The sequence below is a fragment of the Melospiza melodia genome, chromosome 1 (genome assembly GCF_035770615.1).
Source record: "Melospiza melodia melodia isolate bMelMel2 chromosome 1, bMelMel2.pri, whole genome shotgun sequence".
In the NCBI taxonomy this organism is placed as follows: Eukaryota; Metazoa; Chordata; class Aves; order Passeriformes; family Passerellidae; genus Melospiza; species Melospiza melodia.
In genome coordinates, this window is record NC_086194.1 from 49,116,768 (window position 1) to 49,142,838 (window position 26,071).

General features: G+C 40.1%; 1 protein-coding gene across 26 annotated transcripts in view; it reads right to left on the bottom strand.

The window, feature by feature from the left end:
- Positions 1–26,071, bottom strand: part of ARPP21 (cAMP regulated phosphoprotein 21) — a 361,236-nt gene that overhangs the window by 25,901 nt on the left and 309,264 nt on the right. For 24 of the 26 annotated variants that reach the window (XM_063157213.1, XM_063157201.1, XM_063157239.1 and 21 more), the window contains 4 exons: positions 22,720–22,889; positions 21,102–21,206; positions 18,488–18,745; positions 10,665–10,791 (listed from right to left, as the gene is read on the bottom strand). In XM_063157213.1, coding sequence (XP_063013283.1) covers positions 10,665–10,791; positions 18,488–18,745; positions 21,102–21,206; positions 22,720–22,889 — 660 coding nt within the window. The remainder of the gene's footprint in view (positions 1–10,664; positions 10,792–18,487; positions 18,746–21,101; positions 21,207–22,719; positions 22,890–26,071) is intronic. The other 2 variants (XM_063157347.1, XM_063157385.1) reach the window with 1 other exon arrangement.

Sequence of the window (26,071 nt, forward strand, 5' to 3'; positions counted from 1 at the left end):
TCATACCTTTCTAAATACACAATGGGCCACATTATAGCAAAAAAAGCAGTCTAATGCATTCCAAACACCACCCTAAACTTATGCAATGTAGCAATCAGGACCAAGCAGACTGAGCAGACAGATACTGAACTAAATGTCCCCTTCCTCTGGGTTTCAAATTGGTCAGACAACTGATTTAAGACCACACACAGCCTTAAATAAAAAATGGTTAGCTTTGCACTTCTACACTTTTCCTTATAATGTAACAAATAAATACATCAAAGGGGGGGAAAGTGTGTGTGTGGGTGAAGGTATCTAGTTCCATATCTTCTATTCCATACCTTCTTCAATTTCATAAATTTGACATACCACATCAGCCTTTGTAGCTATTTGGTTGGTCTCAAATTTCCAGAGAAGAAATTATGAGTGTATGAGCAACTGTACATCCCATTTATTTAAATTTTATAAAAGAAAGAAATCTTCAGTTTAGTTTGTAAGTGCTCCACAGCACACTATCAACATCTAGAAGAAATGGGTGAAACTAGATGAGTCTTAATCACTGTGACGTGTCCACCAGGGAAGTACAAATATGGTTCACTCCAGACATACATTATCTCCATGAAATTAGGGTGCAGACTCAACAGTGTCCCACAAACCCACTGCCATTGCTAGCTGTGTTTTCTAGGAACAAACTTCTTGTTCCTCATACTGCAAAGACAGATTTCTGGGAAACAGAGATGAACAATTCAAAGAAAAGCAGAATAATATTTGCTTTATTATATTTAGGAATACTTTCTTCCTGAACAGAAACCGACATAAACTCATGGCTTCCCATTTTTATGGAATGAGCCTGGGGCTTGAATAGATCCTGCCTATTGCTCTAGTGGAGCAGTATGCTGAGGCAGGGTTCTGCACTAAAAAGATACAGCTCTTTTTACTCCTGCATTTATTTTTTTCCTCACATCCTTTGCCTCTCCTTCCCAGAGTATCCTGTGCACTGCTCCATGACATGAACTGCTGACCCATTCACACATGCTTCATTGATCCTTTCACTGGCCAGCTTCCACTGACTTGGCTGCAAAGTCCCAAGGTGAAGCGAGGTTAACAACACTGCTTTGGGACCTGCAAGGCATGCATGGGAGCTCTGAGGAATGGCACTGTGGGCAGCAGAGAAGCTCAGGATGAAGCAGCTCTCTGTTGTATCCCCAGTCTCCTAAGCAGCACTCCACAGTGGAACAGAAACTTTATATGAAGGGACCCACTGAAAATTTTGTGGAAGGCAGTACTGACAATAGGGAGCCCTTAGTGAAGAGCAGGAAACTCTTTGACAGATGTTAATGCACCCATGCACCTTGGACATTACCTTCTCCCTCTGTTAAACATATCCTCTCATCAGAGGCTCTATGTGAGCTATAGCTGAGAGAGCACAAGAGCATTTGCCTATGTCAACATTGCAATATAAATCATCTTGTGTTAGCTTGGGTATAAAATCCACTCTGTAAAACCCCAGCTCCACTCTCTTATGCACAAATCACAATCAAATTCATACTCTTCTGGAACAAAGAACATCAGGAAACCTAATTCAAGTTTCTTATTCCTGCATTAGATGATAATTCTATTTCCCCAAATTACTTTTGCCTTGCGACATAGCTGCATTTATAATTATTTATTGCCCAGCTCAAGGTTAAGTGAAGGAACAGCTTCACTGAGATCCTGTAGAAGCCCTTATTTTTCACAATGTGCTACAGAAGATTAATTGCTTTCTATTTCTCCAATTGAGAGAGAATGAAAATTGCCATTTGATACAAACTATTAATCCAGCAATAATTTTGAAGCTGCACATTGCTCCTTATAATTTAATACATTTCCTCTCTTTTTCTTATTCTATAAAGTAGTGCTTGGGAACCTTAAAAATTCAATTTGTGGAGGTTCATTTGTAGGACCTGTAAAAAGGTCTGCACTCCTGCAGACTCAGTACCTGATGAAGGTAGCTCTCAACAAAGAGAAAGCTGGAAATGCAGCAATGTTGAGCAGATGCTATTGAAGATGTTCTGTTTTACCAGCATGCTACTTGGAAGCCCTGAGGACAGTGCTGAAGCACATAGCAAAATGTTTTGATAATGCAGAGTGACAGAAAGAGAAGGAATACATACATACATACATATATATATACACACACACACATACACATAGCCTAAATATTTGCTTGCTCGGAAATGGCTGGGGTTTTTTTTTTTCCTTCTTTTTTTTCCCTTAAGCAATGCCACAGGGCCAAGATCCTTCAGAAAGAGATTATTTGCTACAAGAAAAAAACTGCTGGTGTTTTCAGGCAAAGTCCACTGCCCATGTCTCATGACGGCTGTGGGTTTTCATTCTGTGAGCAAATCTAAGGAACACCAAGAATGAAGACAGTGAGAAACTCAAACAGCAGCAAATCCACAAATTACTCCAAACACTAACATTTAGGAAAACACACTTGGGGACTCTATATGTACAATATAAAAAATATGCTTCCTGTCTTCAGCACTCATTAGGAGCTTTGGATGCCCAACTTTTTACAGGTGTGAATGAATAAACAGTTGCCACAGTAAAAGCTTTTTCTTTCTTTTTCTGATTTACCTAAGCTAAGGAACATTTTTGAGAGATGGAAAACAGCCCTGAACTGGATGGCCACCATAGCAGATGCCTTAACATTCTTTCAGCCTGGATTGCAAGCTCTCTGCCTGGTCCCACGAGTGAAAAAGAAAATTTCTTCATATTTGTATTTCTTCATACCTAGTTCTTAGTTAAAAGGTGTCTTAAGATTTGCTGTAGCTCCTTGGTATGACTATGGCATTGGTATGACATTGTTGCACAGGATGGCTTCTTTTTCTTTCCTTGTCCTTAAGCACTTACATGACAGTAATCAAAAGATCATTTGTAATCAAAAGACCACATTTGTAACCAACACACTAGGATCCTGGGAAGTGCATTGAAAAGAAAAGTTAAATTAAATATGTAAAAATGCAGAATGAAAATCTGTGTTGAAGCACTTTTAATCTCAGCTCTTCTCAGAAAAACTGGGATAAAAGCTTATCTAACTTCCCATTACTTGCTGCACTAGGGATTAAAACTTCTCAAAAAGGCACTGTGGAACAAGGAACTGCAGTTCAACATATTGAGTAGTGTTGCTTGTTTGTCTCTCCATCCTGAAAATAACATTCCTGATCGGGTCATAGTCATGTCTTGCCACCAACACATAAGCAGAAGCAGAAATAGCAGCTTTATTTTTCCATTCTGGAGTGAATTAACATAAAATTAGTCTCATTTACAGCAAAGTTCTAGGATTGGCAACCAAGGCCAAATAAAGAAGCATCTCTTTCCTTCCTCAATCTACATCCCATCAGACATGAAAGAACCCTCACCAGGGTCTGCAGCAAGAAAACCTGTGTTTATCCTTATCATTCATCATGACAAATGCCAGAGATACCCACTGGAAGTGAAACCTCAGCAGGGGCTATGTATTACTAGTAATAACAGAAATAATCAAGCTGTTGTTAGAGCCAGACACTCAGACAGCAAATTCAATTTTTTTTTTTATTTTCTGTTCAATACCAATGACAGCCACCAGCCATCATGCACTACAATTAGCTCATGCTGCAGGAATGCTTTCTTCTCTGGTGCATAACGAGTGAGCTGCAACAGAGAGCAGGACCTGGGGAAGAGGCGAAGAACTTTTTGGAGGGGTATCACATATCCTTGCCAGCTGCTAAGGAAACCAGCTGCTTTCTTTGGGAAGACTCAAGGGCTGCCTCTTTTACACAGCCATACTATGAGCATCATTTCACTTGCAAACTAACAGAGGAGAACTTTCAAAAAATGCTCATTTGCTATATAAATTCATACATTCTATATAACTACCATTGGTGAGTGCAAATAAAAATGTCCTTGCATTTGCAGAGGGATGCTGTTCCTGTGGGTAGTTTAGGTAAACAATAAGAGCCTCTGACAAAGGCTGAACAAAATTCAGGTAAAGACACTGTGACTTTATAATATATCAGGACTGGTTAGCAGAGCACTGCTTCAGTTACTGTGACATCATTCTTGAGCTCCTCTGCCCTAACTCTGAACACACACTGTGACCCCTTCCTCCAGCATACTCACACATGATTCTTTTACTGCCTCCCAATCTAAATATGTGTCCTGTTCTATGGAGTTTTACAACTGCAAAGTGTGCTTCAATTCTTAAACCCTCAATCAATAGCAACTGTGAGGCAAAAGCTCTCCCTGCTCTTCCTTCCCGCAGTGCAGATCTCTGCTGTACATTCAGAGTTTTTCCATTATTAGCTGAGACCCATAAGCCCTCCACTTCTGCATTCCACTGCATGCTTTCATCTGCAGAATAGCTACAGAGAAGTGAGCCCTAAAGTCTACAGACCCCCTGTGTGCAGCGTGCCTGAAGCAGAGCTGGAGATGGCCTCTGTCCCTGCAGAAAGGCTTTCTAGCATGTCTGTCAATGGTGGGGCTCCACTAGTTCTGCCAATGGCAGGATGGTATCAGAACACGAAAAAAAAAAAAAAGATGAAATCTGCCTTTGCTCTCAAGGACTACAATATAAACCTCTCAATTATTCAGTGCTGGAAAATTCCACCGCAAGAAGTGGGAGCGCTGCACATTGATCCAACACAGAATTAGCAGCAGAGATGATGTATGACTCTTTTTGGCAAAGAAAAGCCAGAAATACAAAGATTCTTTGTAGACATTGTTGAATACCTTAGTGTGTTATTTTCATTATCTCTGTAATTTTTATAAAGGCTATTTGAAGTTCTGTCTACTGTACAACACTGTTAGAAATATTCCTCTCTCTCTGTTGCTCCTGTGTATTAACTAACATGAGACTAACACATTCTCTACAACAAAATTAAAATTAAAAAAAATTTGTATTTTACTTTGAAACACTAGAAATGCTGTCAGAAATGGCTTAAACTCCAATTAGCATTAGAGAAGTTGAATACAACTTGTGATGCCTTGAAAGAAAACCAGAAATAAGTGCCTGTCTTAAGACCATTGTAGCTGCTGAACCTACCAGTGTTCTCTTCACTCAATACTTCCCCTCTCCTGGTGTGAATGCTGAATAATTAAACAAGTCATTTGAGGACTAACAAAGCTTTCTGACAAAAGTAATTTCATCTTTTAATTTTCAGAGTCAGGTATGCTGTAGGAAGTGTGATAGTATTAATTCTGCTATTAATTTAAATTACAGATATTCTATAAAGTTGAATGCTGGTTCAGTACTGGTGCAGCATTATTGCATAAAGTCAGGAAGACAAAAGGATTAGTGGTTTTAAGATTAGAAATTGAAAAAAATTTAAGCCTGAATCCTGACTCATTCAGGAACCTTCTGAAAAAGTCTTGAATGAACTATTTGTTCACAGCATCCTCCTCAGGCAGTAAGAAGAATGAAATCCAGAGCACAAAATTTCAGGTAGCATGGGCTACCTGACATCCTCCCAGGATGAGACATCCTGTCTAAATGGAAGCATGCTTGTAGGTAAAGCTCTAAGCTTCTGGATAATTTAAACATAAAATACTTGAACAGAAACTAATAACATCAGTGTGGATCACTTCAAGATCACAATTTTTAACTTAGTCCAACTGAAATTGCTCCAAACTCCTTCTTGATCTGGTCATACTATTTCACTAAATTCTTATAAATTTCAAAGCCTTCCATCAACATTAATGAGCACAGCACTACATTTATGTATCTAGAACAGTAGGACTCTGTGCCTCCTATTCCTGTCAAGCCTCTGTGAAAATGAGATTCACCCCCCTTGTGATTCACTGCTTTTTAGGAGCAGCAGTATCTGCTGAAAAGAATAGCACTGAACACAGATGGACACCTTCCCCACAAATCCATTTCAATAACACAGTGAGCAATTACTGTTAGAGAAACAGTTTCTTCAGATAATTAGATACTTAAAAATTGAAGTTGTTTATGTTTATATAAGCAGTGAAATTATAGACAGAATTATGCAAACAAATCCATCATGGACCATGAGCTCCTGTCAGGTTGCTAATGAAGGTAGAAAGCAGCAATCTTTCTTTATAAGGTTCTCTAGTGACCATGATAACAAACCAATTTTGTTTTTAGTGCTGCACATTTCCCTTCCCCCATTTTTTTTTCCCACTAAGTATCAGCTTATAGTGACAAATGCTTTCAGAAGACAAAGAGGATAAAAGAGGCTTGAAGTTAACACTCTTCAATTATGCTGACACTGAAATGATTAAATTAAGCAAAAATTCAGTATTTCATTGTCTATTTGACTCTGATGCCTACCTAAAAAAATTTATGGACTCTGTTAAGTATATTTTGTCTTAAAATTTGTTTCAGAGGTGCATTTAAGCGACAATTACCTCTTCTACTTTACTGGAAGCTGTAAAGGCTTTTAATACTGCTCTCCATCAGGAACCTTTTCTTCAAGACAAACACTTGCTGTTTACAGAAAATCCATGAACACTGGTTAAGAAAGGACTGTACACCCAAACAATGTTCAGATATATATTTTTCTCATATTAGGACTTTCTTTGCCTACTGTACACAAGCAAATGTGTTGCTTTTAGGAAAAAAATAGAGAGATTTCCTATTCTCTCTGAGTCTTTTCCTGATATTGGGGACCTGAAACAGGTTATAATGGCATTATTTGTTGATCCTTGAATATATGAGAAATCCTAACATCATTACATTAATCGCCAGAAATTACAGAAAAAAAAATTATGTCAAATACCATCTTATTTTGTTTGCAAATATTATAGTGTAAGGTTTTGGCAGGAAAACTTATTATCAAAGTACTATAGCTACATAAAGATCTACTAAAAATCTCAGTTTTAATCTCCTCAAAAGATTATTTCATTGCTGATGCAAAACACACTCCACAGACATTTACCTTACAAGTGCATGATGAATCAAGCTTACAGCCTCTTAGAACTAGGCCCAAGCAAGAAGATAAATATTATTTTATCCATAAAATTTCTGTTGCACTCTGAAATTATCTGGAACATGAGGCAAACACACAACAATGAACTAGAGAAGGAAAAAAATAATGTAATTTGTTGCAGCTTGTTCATTTGTGAACAGCAATAAGAGTTGCATATCCGAAGATAATACTCATGTATTTATCCAGCTCATACTTATGAAGCACTTCAGAGATGAAAAATCCTCCAAGTGCTCAGCATTTGCTAAAATAGGAGAAAATAGAGACACAGATATAAAATAAAACATTGCTGACTTCTTCTGTCATGACAAAATAGAAATAATTACTGATTTATCATCAATACATCTCTATTTTTCTACTCAGACAGTAACTAGGATCAGTCTATCAAAATAGAGATAATTACTGAAGAATGAAATACTGATGATGCCAGACATGCAATTTACAGAGCACTGCTAGATGCAAATACAGAAATAATATTTTCTTCCATGTGCTCCCAAAACTGGGCTCTTCACAGTATCACCTGTTACAGAGGGCAGAAAGGGTTTAAACAGCAACATACCCAAATGGTTTGAAAAATGAGCATACTGTTTTTGGGAATACCTGCCTGAACACACCTTAAGAATCCACCTATCACATCGTACGTATGACATGGTGTGACAGACACCAGCTCAAACCTGGCCCCACCCAAATGGCAACACTTTGCACTGACCAGTTCAGAACATGAAAATGGTGCAGAAAAAGCATAACGAAGAAGAGCAGCAATGGCATGAGTGAAACAAAAGTATTTCTGTTTACACTGATACCACATTTTGGCTCAAACAGAAATGAACATAATTCAAATGGCGGACATTTGCACAAAAATCTTCATGGAGGACACTGTGCTAGGCTGCTGCCAGAAATGGGTCACTCAGGTTCTCACGTAAGCCAGCACTTAGGCAAATAAAAATAAAAAGGGTAAATAAACACACAAAATGTTTTCAGCCTTCTCTCCAAATGATTTATTGCTGCCAGAGCTCTAATCTAATTTTAGGTGAGCTCATCCTTTTTTCTGCCCTGGAGCCATTTTAACTCAATATTGCTCTTCTTCCAGAGCCACGAGAGAGTACAGGCTCCCTCAGGCACCATAGATGCTGTGCAGATATTTTGCTTTAGCTGTCTGTTGTAAAAGTCATCAATATCGCTTCATCCTGAAGAGACCTTTTCTAACAAAAATGAAAACAAATCGCTAACATTAGATGAAACTTTGACCTCTGCATCCCAAAGTAGGGGAAGTAAGATCTGAACTCCTTGTTGTTGCTTTGAAAGCTTCCACAAGCTCCTCCAAGCAGGCAAATTTTTAATTTTAATAAAGTATTTCCTGAGCTGTCAGGCTGAGGTTGCCTCCTTGCTCGCCCTGCATAGGAGCCATGCGGCAGGTCCAGCTGGGCTCCCCTGGGCCTGCCTGCACCGCAGCCATCCTCTCTCCAAAGCAGCAGCAAGTGATGTGAGGTCTTTGGGGAAACCATCTCAGAAATCATCGTTTCATCTGCCTCCTTCCCATCTGTTCACCCTTCCCATCCTGAGTATTCCCATACTACACTCTGTTTCACAAACACTATTTTCCATCATAGCTTCTTGTTCGGGCCCCTCGCTATCCCTGGCTCCTCATGTGCTGATCTGAAGCTAAGTCTGTGTGGGAAGGAAAATGGAAGTCTGAAACACTTGCTTGTGGATTGCTATTTTCTGGTCATACACAGCTATTTGTTTCCCAAATACCAAGAGATGCAGTAAATCTGAACGATTCTTACACCACCTCCAAAACAAGACCTGTAGAGAACTGCAATCTGCTTCCTGTCACACTTACCACACGCTGGGACCGTGACTAGGGAAAAGGATGTATCAGAGGCCAAAGGGATGAACTAGTGTGCAAAATTGTTCTCAGATATGTCTCAAGATCTGAGAATAGCTAAACACTTAAAATCATCACCACAGCAGGGAGTCTAAACTGTAGACACAATGTTTTCATTTTTAAACAAGAGATAAAAATAATACTTCCAACTGAGCAGGCAGCTCAAAGAGCAGATTGCAGGGAAAGACCGATGCGCTAGAGATTTTACACAAACTCCTTGACTCGTGTTTTCCAAACATGTAAGGAAAACAATGCAGTAAACACTGAAACAAAATTAGCATTTGCATCTCTGCATTTGTCTGCACTCAACAGCTCCTGTGCTACAGTATATCTTTAAAACTAGGATTTTCACACAGCTGGATCTTCTCCGGAACATCACTCATACGTCAGACCATCTCTTGTGCATATCACTTACCATATTCTCCACTAGGCTATAGATGTAGCATTAAACTGATAAATATGGTTTTATAACAACACAGTAGATCTAGATAATGTCATCTAAGTTGATTTGCACTTTGTTTCAAGGATCTACTATATAGAGATAATAAATATGGTACCAGACTGTCAGGCAGGAGAAGCTAGAAGAGACAGATGACCTTTGTGCAATACTTCACCCTCTTCTCTCTCAGGAATGTATAATATAAAGGTATGAAAGCAGACACAGTCAGTCAACACTGACACTGACCAAAATGTCACCAATTTTATTAGAACACAGAACAGCATTAAAAAAAAGTAATGAATTGCTTAGTTATAGCTGTGTTTGCCATGTCTTTGTCTCCCTGAGTGCCTGAGAGAGTGGAACAAAATTGCCAGCAGTCACATTACGGAGATAGGTAGACAAGCTGGATGACCCCATAAGTCTTGTTCACATCTCATGTCTGGGCTCTTGACTTGCATCTTAAATGACTTCCATATCAAGGATATTGCAGGGAATCTGCTTTGCCATTCTAAAGGGTTTCTGCCAAACTGAGATGGAATGATGAATGCTTTGTTCTACCTGGCACATCTGGAAAAACAAAACCCACCCCTCCACCTCCTCCCCTTATGCCTGGAGTTACTGTTTGAGACACCCTATGAGGGAAGGTGTGCACTAAAGAAACAGACAGGAAATAAATAAATTTAAAAAATCTCCAACACCAGAACTGTTTATTCCCTTGACATGCGACGACTCCTTGACAACCACAATTCCTGCTCTCTCCCAGCACGTGCCAGCCCAGCTCCCCCTCTGTCCCTGTCACTCTGGAGCGATGCGGGGTGGCGTGACACAGCAGGAAAAGAGACCGGTTCACTGTGAGACCTGCTACTCACTCTCTTACAGTGTAACGGCCCCCCTTCCAGCCGCACTGCTGCGGGCAGCCGCTCCCCGCGGCGCCAACCGCGCACAGCCCTGCCGCTCCTTGGCACAGGCACAGCACAGGCTGTGGAGAACCACCGGCCCCTTCTGCCTCACTGCAGGCCTGCCCACCTCAAAGGGCAGTACAGACACTTGAGGAGCTCCCGTGGCAGAGGGCAAGCACAATGGGTGGCTTGAAGGTGCATTGTGACTGCTCACATCAGCTCCCTCTCAGCTCTCTCTGTGTCCAGCACTTGGAGCATGGACACTGAGGACACTGCATGCAGGGCAGCAGGGATGGAGGATGCAACCCCTGCTCTTCCATTGCTCGGGATGTCCAAGCAAAAGGTTTCTCAATTTCTAATTTCCACTGTATTTTCAAACAGAACAGCAATCAGGTTTCTCCTCTGCTGTTCAGTTAGAGCACAACCAACAGGTTTCACCTGCAAAGGCACTGTGAGCAGCTGAAGAAATGAGTACCAGATGTACATACCTGCTTGCTGGGCAGTCTGGGGGATCTGTTGACTCCGCTGTGCGTTGTACTGAACTGAGGCAATGGGTCTGTACTGCTGAGTTGTTGAGGTAGGGTACTGACCAGATGGGTAATAATACACTGGCATCTGCAAAGAAAGAGAACAGTTAACTCTAGAGATCAAAGATTCATAAAGTAAAACAAAACAGGGAGGGGGAGCAGAAATTCAAATCAAGCATATTAGTGGTAATGGCATTCAAGAGAAGAGGTTTGCCTCCTGTCTCTTCAAGAATTGCTGCTTGCTTTCAGCTGTGCTAGGAAAAGGACTAGAAGTGCCCACATTTATTTTCAGATACTTTAAGAAATAAAAAAAAAAAAAAAAAAGAATGCTAATTTAAAGAGAAAAAAACATAGGATTCATAAAAAACTACATATATATACACCAAAGAAAAAAATATCACAGTAACATTTTATCATAGTAACATACCGAAAGCTGCAGAAAAATAGATGCAAACAACACCTTCCATATCAACATAACATATACAGACAGCATGTTGAACCATTAAAGGAACCCCGGAGAAAATGGTCCAATCAAAGCAAGGAATGGCTTGGAGCACAAATACATAGAAACATGGTGGAGAGCAAGATGGAGTGTGTGCGCCCCTAACACTTGTAAGGAAATGATCAGATTGATGCTTCTGTTTAACATGTACATCCCTCCTTACATGAACATTTCCCTCTAAAGCCTTTCTTGCTCTTGTTGTGAAAACAATCACAGTTCAAAAAATAATCATAGCTGTTTTCTTGCAGGAGCTGAGGATAGGCATTAAGTCAGGAAGTTCTGCTAAATGGACATCTTTTTTCTTCTATTATTACTGTCATTACAGAGAAACAGGTACTACATCTCCTTATCACACAGGTGAGATGATGGTGACTGCAGGAAAAGATTTTTTCCTATATATGCCACACCACTGTTACAGAAACATTTGAGTTAAACAGCTTCCAATTGACCCTTCACAAGTTCCAACTGACTCTTCACAAGTTCAAAGCACTCAAAATTTTTCATTTTCAGCTGTCAGGGATACTTTAGACATCTGATAGAGTTTGGCAATATATGGTATGAACAGACTGCAGAGGGATACAGGCTTGGGAGAACATTGCTTCTCTCTCAACTCATGCCACAGCAGTCAGCATTTCTTAATAAAATTTTTTTCTCACTTTGTGCATAGCATTTATCCTACATAGACATATGCACAGAGTCAGACCAAGTGCTTTTATTTTTTTCATGCAAAACCAAGAACTATTTTTGCCACTTTTATCTGCATGGAAGAAATATTCCTGATACAGATCATTCAATTTGATCATCCATAAAGTTAGCAGAGTAAAGAAAACGACTGCTAGAACATCTTAAGAGAGATCAGAAATTCTCCTTGGAAAATATCCAGTCTCAGATGAGGAAAAAAAATGGCATAGACACAAAAGACTAGACAAGAATAGGCTATGGATTGCTATTTGGGCAAATAGAAGCCTACTGAATGGGTAACTGTGGTGGGAGAAGGGTTAGGATTAACAAAGCTGGACTGGGCGGTGTCAGTGAAGTTAACCCCGCAGACCAAGTGACAGTCAACAGCATCTGTCAATCAAGAGGCTGAACACCCATCCATTCTTCAAGGATGGGTGTTAATTTCTTTTTCTATTAATTTTCTTTTCAAACAATTGATTTTTTCCCCCCCTCTCTCTGCTTATATCAGCCAAGTCAAACAAGTATGAGAAAAACAAGGTTTTGACTGGCAAATGCTGTAAGCTACCCTCCCTCCAGACAATACCAAGTGACACCTAATGGATAGTGCCTGCCATTTGTTTTGTCAGTGACTAATGTAACAAAACCAAAATGCCTTTGTAGAATGGACACCACCATTAAGAATTTGTTTCTCTGCAAAGAAAAGCCACAAGGAATAGGAAGGTGGGCCCACACATTTAAGGCACAAAATCATTCTTTAAGCAGCATAAACTGTGGATCAGAAAAGTTTAGTGTGATAAACTCATCTCGTGGACAGCTGATTGCTCTCAGCAACACTCTGCTACAAGAGGCTTAAAAGAAATGAGGAGACCCACTCTAAGTCAAGTCAATGCAGATATTTGATCCAGCCTTGGAGCAGGGGAACAGAACAGATATTCTTTCAAATATTCTTTATTTTCTATTAACATATTCTACAAACCAAAGAATATTAAACCCCTGTGGAAATGCTCTCACTTATCCTGCCAGCAGCTTAATATCACTTAAAGGATTTATTTTATCTACCCTCCACTTCCTCATTTCCAGTGCAGACAAGCCCCTAGATATTTGAAACAACATGAGCATTTGGCAACAATAAGAATTATCTCTTTGGAAATGATTCAGTTGGTATTAACCTTAAAACATAACCTGAAGAGTCTAAGTTTTGAAGTCAGGTTTATAGTTGAACCAGCTGAGCAAAAAAATATATATACTGAAGCATACACTCCTTTATTTTTACCTCAGCATTAGTCAAAAGGTTCTTTCCCTTGCTCTCATTTTCTCGATTCATTGGAGTACATTTGTTATGCAACCCACTTAAAAGTTTATGAGAGCACAATCTATCAGCATGAAAAAAATGTTAGTAGTAGAAGGGTAAAAACAAAAATTTCACTTATAAAGATTAATTAAAGAATTGGACAGTAGTTATGCACACATGACATGGAAACAAGAGGTTTGGCTTTTGATGGGATTTGTTCTTTTGGTTTTGTGTCTATGTGTGTTTTGTTGTTGTTTTTGCTTTTGTTAGCTTCGTTTTTGTTGGGTGAGGGGGCAGGTTTGTTTTTTAAAAGCTCACACATTAAAAGAAGGGCTTGGTGTAAAATACAGACATGATCTAAAATAGGTCTTTTATGCTTGAGGGGCTTGGAAGGATCCATTCTCATTTATCTTGAGTACATCTCTGTGTCAGTAGTTGAAATGTCATTTTTCCTTTCTGATTCTACTTTGGTGAACAGTGGAATTAGAGGGATCAGAGATAACAAGTATCACTTACATCATCTGCTCTGATCCTCTTGAATTTTTTACCTTCTCATCACATCAGTGTTACTAAAACATTTACTTATGTGCTCTTCAACAAAAAACATTACATTTCTGTAGCAGCCAGCCAACATGCCAAATTATACTTGAGTTGAATTCCCATGTGAAATGCACAATCCAACCTTCAACCTTTTGCTTGTAAAACATTTTATTTACAGAACCAGAAGGTTTCCATGGCACTAACAAGCATGCCAGTGAAGCTGTATGGTTACCCTAAAACTAAAATAAATTTACCAAAAAAATGCACTTCTAAGACTATAACTGAAATAAATGCCACCTCTTTTAGTCTAAAAGCACAAATTTTGGTCTTAACCCTAGACACTGTGAAAAATAATTTTTAGTATGATTTTTAATAATTACCTTGTTTGTAGGCTGACCATTCCCCTGCATTCTAGTTTTTCTTTCCTATACAACACTTTAACTTAAATTGCAACAGGACTGGGCGTGTCATTTCAGAGACACTCATGAAATGGCACAGTCAGACATTACTTTCTCCTCTTTCTAATGCGCTTAGTCCCTAGATGACGTGCAGAGACTCAGTGCAGCATTGGTTTCCTGCTTTGTTCTGTCCATACAGAACAGCCTGGAGCCATTATGGGGCTGGGTGTCTCCCTGGCTGCTCTCCAGCAGCGCCCATGAAATTCACCGGTACTCTGTTTATTTTTTGTTTATTTCCTCATGGCAGGGTCAGGAGTCTAGACACACTTCAGGATGATTTTACTTTCATAAACTGCCCCTCTACTGGCTTACAGTTCGATTCAGCCACTGGACTGGTACTCTACCCTCTCTTAACAGTGCTGATATCCAGACAGGTCTGGACTAGCACCTCCACCCAGCTGCTGACACCATAGCTAATGCCACTGATACAGCCACACAAATGGGAGTGAAGAAAAGAGAAACCCCAGTGATGCACGGATACATGAAGGTGCCATTTCTTCCCAATATCTAACTGACAGGGATCAGTCATTCTTCAAGGTCTTTTCCCTTCCTCCCTGCACCCTCCATAATAATTACAGTAGCAGGTAACAAAAAAAAAAAAAAAAAAAAAAAAAGCCTTGTAAGATGTTCTCCATTATAATTTTCAAAGATCATCAAGGAAAGCCCTGCTCATTTGCAGTGACTCCCCAACCTTCTTCATAACAAGTTTCCTAGAGGAGATATGCTATGAATACAGATTTTGTCTTCGGGTCATTACAGACTCTCAAGGAGAAGGCTTCTGCAAAGAGTCAGATGATTAAAGATGACACAAAATTAATGATGACACAAAACTAATTCAAGTGAAAAATCCTTCAACATGTTAATTACATCTCCAGGCCTCTCCAAGAATTCCTGCCATCTGACTTTTGGATATCATTTTGCCAGTATACCTTCCAGAATGAGTCAGAGGTGAAAATAACTTTTCAGGGAGGATATCCCTTTTCCATTGACATAATATTCATATTTTTTTCCACTTCTTCATTTGCAGAGGCGAAGACAGGCACCATTGATAAAGTACTACAAAGCAGAATGTGGACCCTTGTTAAAGTATTTGGTCCATAAGTGCTACAGAAAAACTATCAGGAAGAGAAGAAAACTGAAAATAAAGAATGACAGAAAGCAAACTGGCATTTGCTGCTAAAAATCCCTTTCAGAAAACCCTGGGTAATATTTGGGATTTGGGTTGGTTTCTTTGTTGTTGTTGGGGGGTTTTTTTGGGTTTTTTTTGGTCTTTTTTTTTTGTTTTTTTTTTTTTTTTGTTTTTTTTTTCCTAATTGGCTGAACAAGCAGAAATCCTTATTTTCAGTTTATTAAATGATGACTTTGTTGTCAAGCTGGGGGATACCTGTGATGAAATAAGAAGCAAAAAAGAAACCCAAAGGCTTAAAGGCTTCTTTCACCACTTCTTAGGCAGGTCATTTTAAATGCAGTCTGCTTCTGCTTTAATACAGACTGCGAGAAAGAATCTTGGGGAGCAGCTGTAGACCCACATTTAACTGAACTTTAATAGAAAAGCTACTAATTTAAATTAGTACTATTGGATGTGTAGGCTTGAAGCATTTTTTTCTCCTCCTTTCAGCTCCCACAGGAAATTATCACACTCACAGAATCTCCACCCAAATTTTCACTGCTATTTTCCAACAGCATTCAGGGTATCACAGCCAACCTTATCAGCAGAGCATTTACAGGAACTAATTAGCCATTAAAGTCATGCCACTTTTATACTGGTATAAATTCAATAGCAACATTTAAGATATAAAAGTGCTTTTACATTGATTGCATTGCATTGATTAATGCATCATATAATGTTTTGCTTCCATTACCGTCTTTAATGCTTTCTTTTTTCTCAGAGCCTGCCTCAGACCACCTGCTATGGTGTCTGAGAGCAGCCTTGCTATTGCATCTAAGCCCCAAAGAGTAACAAAGCTGACTCAGACTGACAAAGCCACTGCCACAGAGAAGCTGTGCCACGGGCAGGACGAGGATTTGGGATCTATCTGCCCATGTACAGAAAGCTAAGCTCCCAGGGCAGAAGATCTACTATTTCCCAGGGATTCCCTCTTATTTTTTTATAGGATGGATTCCCTATTTGCCCTACATGTACTTAATGTGTATCCAAACCACCTTCTAGGACTGAAGTGAATGAATAAAAAGTTGAAATGCGAATCAGAAGCTCCCATCTGTGCATGCAGATGCAGAGAGTTGTTGCCCTCTCTCCCTTCTGGCAGAACAAGGCCACTGTGCTTTCAAGGGATAGGGGCATGGGCAGCAGACACTAAACCCTGCCATGCCCTCCTCCACAGGGATGTGACAAGGATTTTTTGAAACGGCAACAAGCTGGAGATGGATGTTATCTGCAGAACTAGAGGAACCTGACAGCACTGAATTTCTCACCTTTCTACACTTCCCCCCGAGGACAAACCATTCCACAGTGAAATAACTGAAGCTGTTGCAAAGCCAAAAGATATTTTTCTCCTGTCAATTAACTTTCCACTGTGTTAAACTATAGGAGGAAAACAGCTGGAGAATGGACAGAGACATGGTGACCATTAGACACACCAGCACTGGTCCTAGAGCAGCCTGCACATGAAAAGGCACCTCCGCATCACTTGGCCTGTGGAAAAGTTAATCTGCCTCTAAGTAACACCAGTATAAGGATTAATTTGGTAAAGAGCTTCACCAAGTAACACTGCACTGTGCTGAGTGAAAACCCTGTGCCCTGCTGTGCGTGCAGGGGTGAAACACAGTGCTCCCACAGCAAGGCTCAGCCAGGGGCAGGAGCAGGGGGCAAACCCACCCAAAGCAGCCTATGCAAGGCCAGCCAAGGCAGGTCTAGCAGAGACCCCAGGGTGAACTGGGGGGGTCACCTGAGGGGGTGAGGAGCTGCTGTGGTGTCCCTGTCAGGACAGGCAGCACCATCCTGCAGCCCACTCCACTCCACAGCAATCCCTGGCTGGCAGAGCTGGGAAACATCAATGCCTGCTGTGGTGGCAGCCTGTAACATGGAGGTGCTCACAGTGACCTGGTTCACTGGAAGTGTCCTGAGGCTGGATTAAATGATGCTGGAAAACACTGAGGGCACCTGGGGGTTGTACATGAGGACTAAAGCCTGGACAGGCTATACTTAGGACACACAATGTAGATGGATTCATTAGAAAATTTTGCTCTTTAGGTCATGTATTTCTCCCAAATTTTAAAAAAACCACCAAACCTGCTACATTTGGCAAACTGTGAAATATTTTCCTCATGATATTTTTCTAGCAGTATTTTCAATTTTTTGTAAAAGAAATCACATTATATTGAACTTCATCTCCTTCAAACTTGTTTTTGCCAAGCCTTCTTTCAGAAAAAATAGCTGCACATTTTTTAACCACAGAAATTATGGATTGCACAGTCAGCATCCAATAGTCCTCAGATTTCTTTTACTGTTAATTAGTGATCTAATTAACTAGATCCTTAGCCCACTTAAAACACTGTAACAGTAAAAATTCTTCATTCCTATGTCAATATCAAATTACATTAATAAACATAAGTGGAAATTTTCAGTGAGAAGCAGTAAGCAAAAACCAACCAACCAACTAACCACTTCCAAGAAGGTTTATAATGAAGTTACATTAAAAGAAATGGTGAAGTTTTTTACTTCATTTTTACATTTTTTCTTCCAAAGGATAATATGAAAACAAGAGAAATGCTATTAATACCATTTAAAGTAGAATTTAAATGAAGTTATTTATAATTGGATAAAGAAATTTGTCTTTTTAATGTGTATGCCTTGAAAATTGGCCAGAAAGTCATCTGTGCATTTTACTTCTTGACAGTAATCACTTTCAATATTCTGTAAGGGTACCCAGGAGACAAGCAGAGATGTTTGGTAGTGAACAGTAAAACATAATCAGTCTTCAGGAAGACAGTTAAAATTACTGATCTGTGACACCTCACATGTTCAAGTCAATTAAATATGATTAACAACTACCTGGGCTGATGTGCATTTTGCTCTTTTGGTACCTGCACAGGGAAGGAGGAGTGTGGGCATTTACTCACCCTCCTCCTTCACATTCATGTGCAGATGTGTCACGGACTACGAACATATGCTCAGAAAGCGTTTTGCAGAGAGGGAAGGAAACGATGGAACCCAGGAAACAACAGAGTCCCCTGCTGCCTCAAGATCTGCTAAACTTTTAGCAGGGGAAAAATAGGAAACGATCTGTAATTTCTGTTCCCTCCCTGGTGCTGTGAAGGGCAGGGTTCCCCGGGGCAGCGGGGCTTTGCCTACCTGAGCAGGTGGCGGTGGCTGCTGCACGAAGCCCTGCGGCGGCGGCTGCAGCACCTGCTGGGACACCGGAGCTCCTGATCCCGTGAAGCCGCCGGGGGGAAGCTGCTGGCTCGGGGAGGCCATGATGTAGCCCGTCTGCTGGGCAGGCTGCTGCAGCATGGGCGAGGGGTACACGGGGCCGGAGGGCGACTCGGGGTTGTCTCCCGACGACTGACGGCTCAAGCTCATCTGGCCAAACTGCGCTGTCATGTCATCGCGCTGCGGGGCACAAGGCAGGAGAAGGGGACACAGATGTGATGCCTGCAGCAGGCACATGAGTTAGCAAAACAAAATAGGCTCAGAGAGTGAGGGGGGGAAGCAATCGCTCGGCTCCGACCCATGCCAAACTTTGCAAGAACCTCAGCAAAAATGGAGGCAATTAAAATGAAAATCACTCTAAATGCTTTGACGAAGACTTCCAGACTGCAAGGTGAATGGCATCATTTGGCAAAAAAGCCAATTATTTTGGCTCTTTCCCCCTGCCACCCTCACCTTTAATTCCAAAATGACAAGTGAACTTTACAGTGTTCAAAAGAAGACATTTTAAATGTAAAGGGCATGGAAATAACATTATGGATACCTCTATCCTCAAATACAGAATTTGTCAGCCAAACACATGCTGGTAATTTCATCTGTGTTTCAAACTGATCCCAAGAGGAATTCAGTAGAATTCAGCTGCAGATCTTTCCCTTTTTGGACTGCTTTGAAAAGCCAAGGTTGTAAACATAGAGAAAGTTAAAAGAAAAGCTAAGCCTAATGTTACTGTTTCAAGGCTTTTTATTCAGTGTTGAAGAGAAACAAGTTCTACTATTTGATTGAAGGGGAAAAGAAAAAAAAAAATCTGTGGTAGGATAAACGTACCATAGAAAGTTAATGGACCTAAGCTTCATTACATGCTAGTAATAATACATGCATTCTGAACTGTATCTGTTCATTCTTGCAAAAAGATTAATACTATTCTATGCTCTCAAGTTCATTCTGTGAAGGTCAAAGATTTACAAGTGTGGGTGTGGTTCTAGGCATCTTTTGTGCCCATATCATAAGACTCAAGTCAAACTCCATTGTGTATTAATATGCCAATTACAGATAGGAAATAAGCACCACAAAAATGCTCTTTTTTCAAAAGAAACCTCTTAATATCATTAGCAGCCCTGTGATATTTATTCTCCAAAACCATCCTGCACATGCATTTAATGTCTGGATATGTCAAAATGTGTTAAAAACAAAACAAACAAAATAAAAAATTTGCTTGTGGAAAGCACTTCTGGGACTCACCCTCACACAGAGAGACTCACACTCACAACTGAGAGCAGATGTCATGGATCAATGTTTAAAACACTACTGACAGATCATCAGGTGGTCTATGGAAGTAATGCCGTTAACTTTTCTGTCATTCTACATTCATACTCAGACACACGAGTTGTCTCTGTGAAGTTGTTCCTTTAGAAAGCTAGGATATTCATTATCAGAATGACAAATGACTGCACACAGATTCTGCAAGAGACCTCATTGAGCCAGGAATGCCTCTAGATTGTCACAAAAGAGAAAAACACCTTCAAACACATATAATCTATGTAGCGTTTGTAATGTGTATTGAAGATAGTCATTCAGATGAAGCTTCCCTATTAAATTAACCAATAAAAATATTAGCTTTCTTGTGACTGTAACTAGGGCAACCTGATATTCCTGCAACACACTTTTCAAGAGAATTAGCGCTAAGATATGCAACTTTTGTTCAGCATGGAATATTTCTTTTCCTTCAAATGATATCACTAGTTATTTGTAACATTATTTTATCTGCAAGGACCCATTCAGCTTTGTTTACGTATCTTACTATAACTATGTGATATTGGGAGGAAAAAAAAATCAATCTTAAACAAGATTACTAGACAAAGAGTGAAAAACCACAGAAAAAAATCTTGTGGTGCCTCTTTAAAAGGTCAGTTTCATTTCAGAACAGTATAATCTTAGCCCTGTAAGCACCAAGCCAGAATCAGACTCCAGAAGAACACTCTATTTATTTTCATTATACATGTCCATTGGTGCATTGTCATGATGTACAGCACACCACACCTTCTGCAGCTGGTTCAGTGCTACTCTCCTTCCCAAGTCCTCTGATATCACCAAGGAATAAATCCAGGCAGTGGATTTAGTATATGGGTAAAAGAATATAAAATAAAAATAAGTGTTTTCTTGAGGTCTCTTCTCCTGTCTTTGCGGACACAAAAGAGGAATAACTCAAATCTCAACTATTCAAGTTAGCAATTTAAGGTCACTTGGCATTAAGTGAGGAGACATAAGCTCCTACCAGCAGGCAGAACAAAATATTTTTCTGGAGGGTCTGCTAAGCAGGTAGAGAGCCTTGCTGTAGCATCACCCTTCGGGTTAGGGAACCAGAACCAGTGGGAATGCTCGTACAAAATGCCTGTCAGTACCCAAGCATAAAGGTGAGCAGCTATTTAGACAGGGCTGTCATGTGGGGCACCTGTTGCAGTGCTCCCCAGAGGCTCTTGGACACACATACTCACACCTCCAACTTCAAAGAAAAAAAAAAGAAGTAAGAAATATTTAGTACCACAGAAAACTGCTGTGTTGGAGAGACTGGCAGGAGATGCTGGGGAGGATAAGAAACTGCTGGATATTGGACTGACTGAGAAGATGGCTGCATTGTCTGAACAGGCTGCAAAACAAGCAAAGGGAAAGAGAATAAATTCCACCAGAGAAAGATAACAAGCACCATCATCACCACCTTTGTTATTGAGAACAAAGACCTCAAACACAGCTCTGAAAATACAGGTGACTCATCACCAGCCTGAGTACAAGAGGTCAAGTACTGAGATTTTAGTCTTCATTTTAGCCTTATACCAAACAACTATTTATTACTGATATTTCTGCCTCTTTTTGTGGATTTGGTGGCTGTTAGATTAAATATAGCCAGAGCTATCCCCTCTTACTCGTAATATGAGGCAAAGCCAAATTATGATTCCACGTTTGATTTGCAGAGATAAAAATGGAAAGCAGCATAGCATAAGTGTCTATTTGAATTTCGCTGTTAGTGACTGATTTAACTCCAAGTGTGTCACAGGCAAAGGAATAATGATTGTAAAGCTGCTTTGGGAGAACACAAGAGTTTAAAAAATGACAAAGAACAGACTGTGAATTACCAACAGACAGGCCATCAGCTTGGAGCAGATGTTTATCTAAGCGAAAAAAACAATTTTCCACAGCACTATTACCTTGGAATAGCTTTAGTATTCCTGTCATTTTAACCTTTCATATAACTTCTTACAGGTTTGCTACTATCTCTGTCTTCTAAAACTGTGAAGACCAGATCAAGAAATAAGAGCCATAACCATATAAGTCCAAACCCAGTAAAATCAAAGCAACTTCACTGAATTTAAACACTGTATTTCTGCACAAGCTGGGATGAAGCTGTGCCAAATTATAAAGCTACACAAGAACCAAAGTAGATCTTGGCTGCTCTGTGACTAATCAGGATATAGGATTCTTGCTGGAGTAGTTCCCTCTGCCTGCTCTGCCCTGGGAGAACAGGCATGCAATCCACAAAATTAAGTTTGAACCAGACCCAAACCCTGCTGCCCATGCTCAGCCATGTCTGGTCATGTGCCACAGCCAGCACAGGGACCAGAGAACCAACATTGCACCGTGCTCAAACAAAATTGCTCTTCCTGCTGCAGCTTCACAACTTCTAGCTGAGAGCAGGATCACAGCCAGAATATTGGTGCAGGCAGAAAACCACCAAACTGGAGCAAAAGTGCTTGGAGAGCACCCATAGACTGGGCCCAAGACAACTGGGCATGAAAGGGTTTGTAGAGCTCTTGTACCTTATTCTTTGACTCAACTCATTGCTGTCAAAGGAGAAATGTCCCTAGATCTTTGGAGAGAATTACAGACTGCACTTGTTTTGAGAATGAATGGTTCAGCTTCCACTAATGGGTGAATTTTTCAAACTAATTTTATGTAGACATGCACCAACACGCTTAACAGTACTTTTGGAAATGAAATTATCCTTCAGATAAAATTGAAGATGTAATCTTCCCTCTCCATCTGCTTTATCCACGTTGAAAAGAACATCCTGACATTTGGTTTAGCTGTATTCCTCCCTTCTTTCCTCTAGATCATTCTTCATATCCCCAAGAGCTCCTTCTTTTTTCCAGTGACACCACACCTACCTGTGTGACAAGGTGACTTGCCATTTGCTGCTGTGGCTGTTGAACCTGCTGAGGCTGCTGGGGTGAAGGCTGCTGCTGAGACTGTCCCACCACCTGGCTCCTCATTGTCTGCTGGCCACTGGGAGGATTGTATATTGCCGGCGTCCCATCAGGATTTACAAACGGTTGACCTGAAACAAAACGCCCGGCTCTTGCTGGACACTTTTAAGAAAATACTGTTTGCTGTGTGAAAGCAAACAATCTTGCTTTAACTAATCGCTTTTTAGCTGACCTGCTACGGGAGTAAAGGGTTCATCACTCACAATATCTCATTACAGTAATTACAGAATCAGACAGCTTTTATTTTTTTTTCAGGCAAGACTGCAGATATTTGTTTCAGCAGCATGATTTTCCAAGGAATGGGTGGAAAGTTACCATGGCTATAAGATGATTCAGATGCTATGGTTACTTGAAATCATTCAGTGATGAATCAATTAACATTAAAATTGAACTTTGGAGCAAACACTGAAAGTAGAGAACATTCCCTTACATTTTCATCTAACACAACAGCAGTCAAATGTACACAACTACTTCTGAAACAATACGGTTTGTAGGAAAGGGGAAAAAACCAAACCCACTCTTGTTACTGATTTACTTACACATGCTAATAACACAGAGCTGTGCCTTATGCTTAGAGGAGTTAGCACTCCAGTTTTCAAGGAAGCAACACTTATGGTGTATTTAAGAATCTCTTATATACAAGACAAATTCTTTTCAGAGTTCTACTAAAGCTATTGAACTCATTTTGCTTCAGGTAATTAAGCTGGGGGGAATAATCTTGCAAAAACAATGTTTGTTTAAAAGAAAAATTTTACCCAAGTCATTGCCTTGAAAACAAAAAAGAAATGGTATTTCTCAGTAGGAAAAATGTTTTCCATTGCCTCAGTTCTCTTCTTACTTCCATCATAAATCTGTAAATCAAAGGAATTATGAATACTTCCAAGAGGAAAAAAAAAAAGTAATTTTAGCAATGATGTTATAATCTTTGAAGTAGGTAACTAATGTATGAATATCTGAGATAAAAAGAGAGATCTGGAGGAGTTCAGTAACTTGGAGTAATAGTAATGAACTTCTGATTTGTATCCTACAAAGCATCTCTATCTGCCCTATCTACTCCTCAGCCTTCTAGTTTCTCCTTCCAATGAATCATGGTCAGAGATGCATTAGAGCACCAGCCAAAGAACCTTGCTTTCTGTCTCTCTAAAGCATCAAGTTTCTGGATGAACCCAACACCACATTCATGCTGAGAAAGGTCATGAGTGAGTGGAAAAGAAGCATGGCTAGTTCTGTTTACTGATTTCCTGATTCTTGCTGTGAACCCCCTGGGTGACTATGGCATGGACTTCAAGCTTTGGGAATCTCAAGCCCCAGAAGTACTTCAGAAGACAGAGTAAGCAGGATAACACAATCCCAAAGCCTGTGTCAGATGCTCAAGGGAAGCTAATAAAGAGCATTTCCTGTGGCTTAATGAAAGATGGCAGAACTGAGAGTCTAAAGTCCCAGCAACACTTTTAAAGATAAAAAAAAAAAAAAAGAGGAGACTTCTCATGAAGAAATCTTGAAATCAGAAATGAAAAGGAGACATCAGAAGGTAACAGGGAAGACATTTGTAAGTTATGAACTGTGGCCCTGATAGAAGGGCGAAGATTGCAATGTCACTTCAAGGAGTACCAATGAAAAGAAAATGCTCTTAAATTGTCAGAGGGGTTAAGGAAGAATGTGTCAAGAAGAATCCTTTAAAGGGTAAAGCAGGTTGGTGAAGTAAGTGAAATGGAGAGCACAGCCACATAAATGGCTCTTTCCCAAAGCAAGTAAGAAGCTTGACTATCTGGGGAAGGAGAAGGGTAAAGCAGAGGAGAGAAAATAAAGGAAACTGCAGATATGGAAAAGAAAGTGTGTATTCCCAACATCTGGTAAGGAGCAGAGTTATCCTCAGAGCAGGAAGAAATTGACTGCAGCTCTGGATGCCATTAGAGGCTTGCACAGTCAATGACTATGTAGTGTGAAAGGAAGGAAAGATCTTTGAAGGACATGGTGTTATGATCAAAAAGAGAGAAAAAGACTGGAAGTAGCCACTCTGCAAGAGGAGAAGAAAGAGCTAAAGAACGGTATGACACAGGGAAAGAAAATCTATTCATTACAGGAAACAAAGATCTTTTTTCCTTTTCTTTCAACTGTCTTCTCTTCATCTCTGTTTCTGACAGCATCCATCACTTTGATAGTCGATCACAGCATCCAGCAATCTAAATTTCCTCCCCATGGAGCTCCTTTTGTAATGTTTCCCTAATAAGATGCAAAGATTCTGAGCCCAAAGAGTGACAATTCTGCAGCATGTATTTTGCTGCATGTGAAAAACACAGCAGATGCCGAAGTACAGTCTGACTTCCAGCACAAAGTATCAGCATGAAGCTAGGAGTGTGAGACAAGAATTTCAGGTTTTTAAAGAAATCTGCTCTCTCCATTACTTTATTATGTATATATTTACATGGGAGCTGCAGAAACGGAACACAAGGTTTGAAAGAAACACAAAATAATACGTACACAAAAATACTTGCTCCCTGAATGTTAACCATACAAACATGCATGGGTTTCCCAATGATGCACCTGCAGACAGAGGCACACAGGGAGGGAAGATAAGGTGCTCTGGTCTAGAGACAGTATTGAAATGCATTATATCTATAGCAGAAAAAAAAAAAAGACTCCCTGTGTACCAAGCAAAAATCTGAACTAGCTGCTGCGATTTGCTAAATTGACAAGATAGATGTAGGAGATGTTCCTCTTACAGGGCTCTTTCAAGTGTGGTGAACTCCAGTCTCTGTCCCTGCCAAAGAACAATCCTGGCCAGGAACAAGCAGCATCTCTCAGCTGTTTGAGGGCTCCATGCAGCAAAATTTCCTTTCATTTGTTTCTCAGTCCTGTCACCTGAATTACAGTTGACTCCTGCCTAGGCCTGATGAGTTTTGTATGGAAATGGACCATATGGTGGAACAAAAAATGCTGTCATCTGTATTGACCAAGAAATTTCAGTGCTGCAGACAGAACTGTCATCTACCAGAACAGGAATGAGTAGATGAATATAATGATGGATGTTTTCCTTGCTGACTGTATTAGGCTGTCATGTCAATATTGGTTTGGAAAAAAGTACTCTTAAAGAGTAAAGGCTCTGAAAGAGTAAAGGTTGTGCAAGTTACTAAGTCACCTCTCTGGACAGAACTTATCAAACTTACAACATTCAAATCTAAACAAACAAGAACTCCTCTTTGATTTTAAATACGCTGATACATATTGATCAGCCCCAGACATCACCACCTAT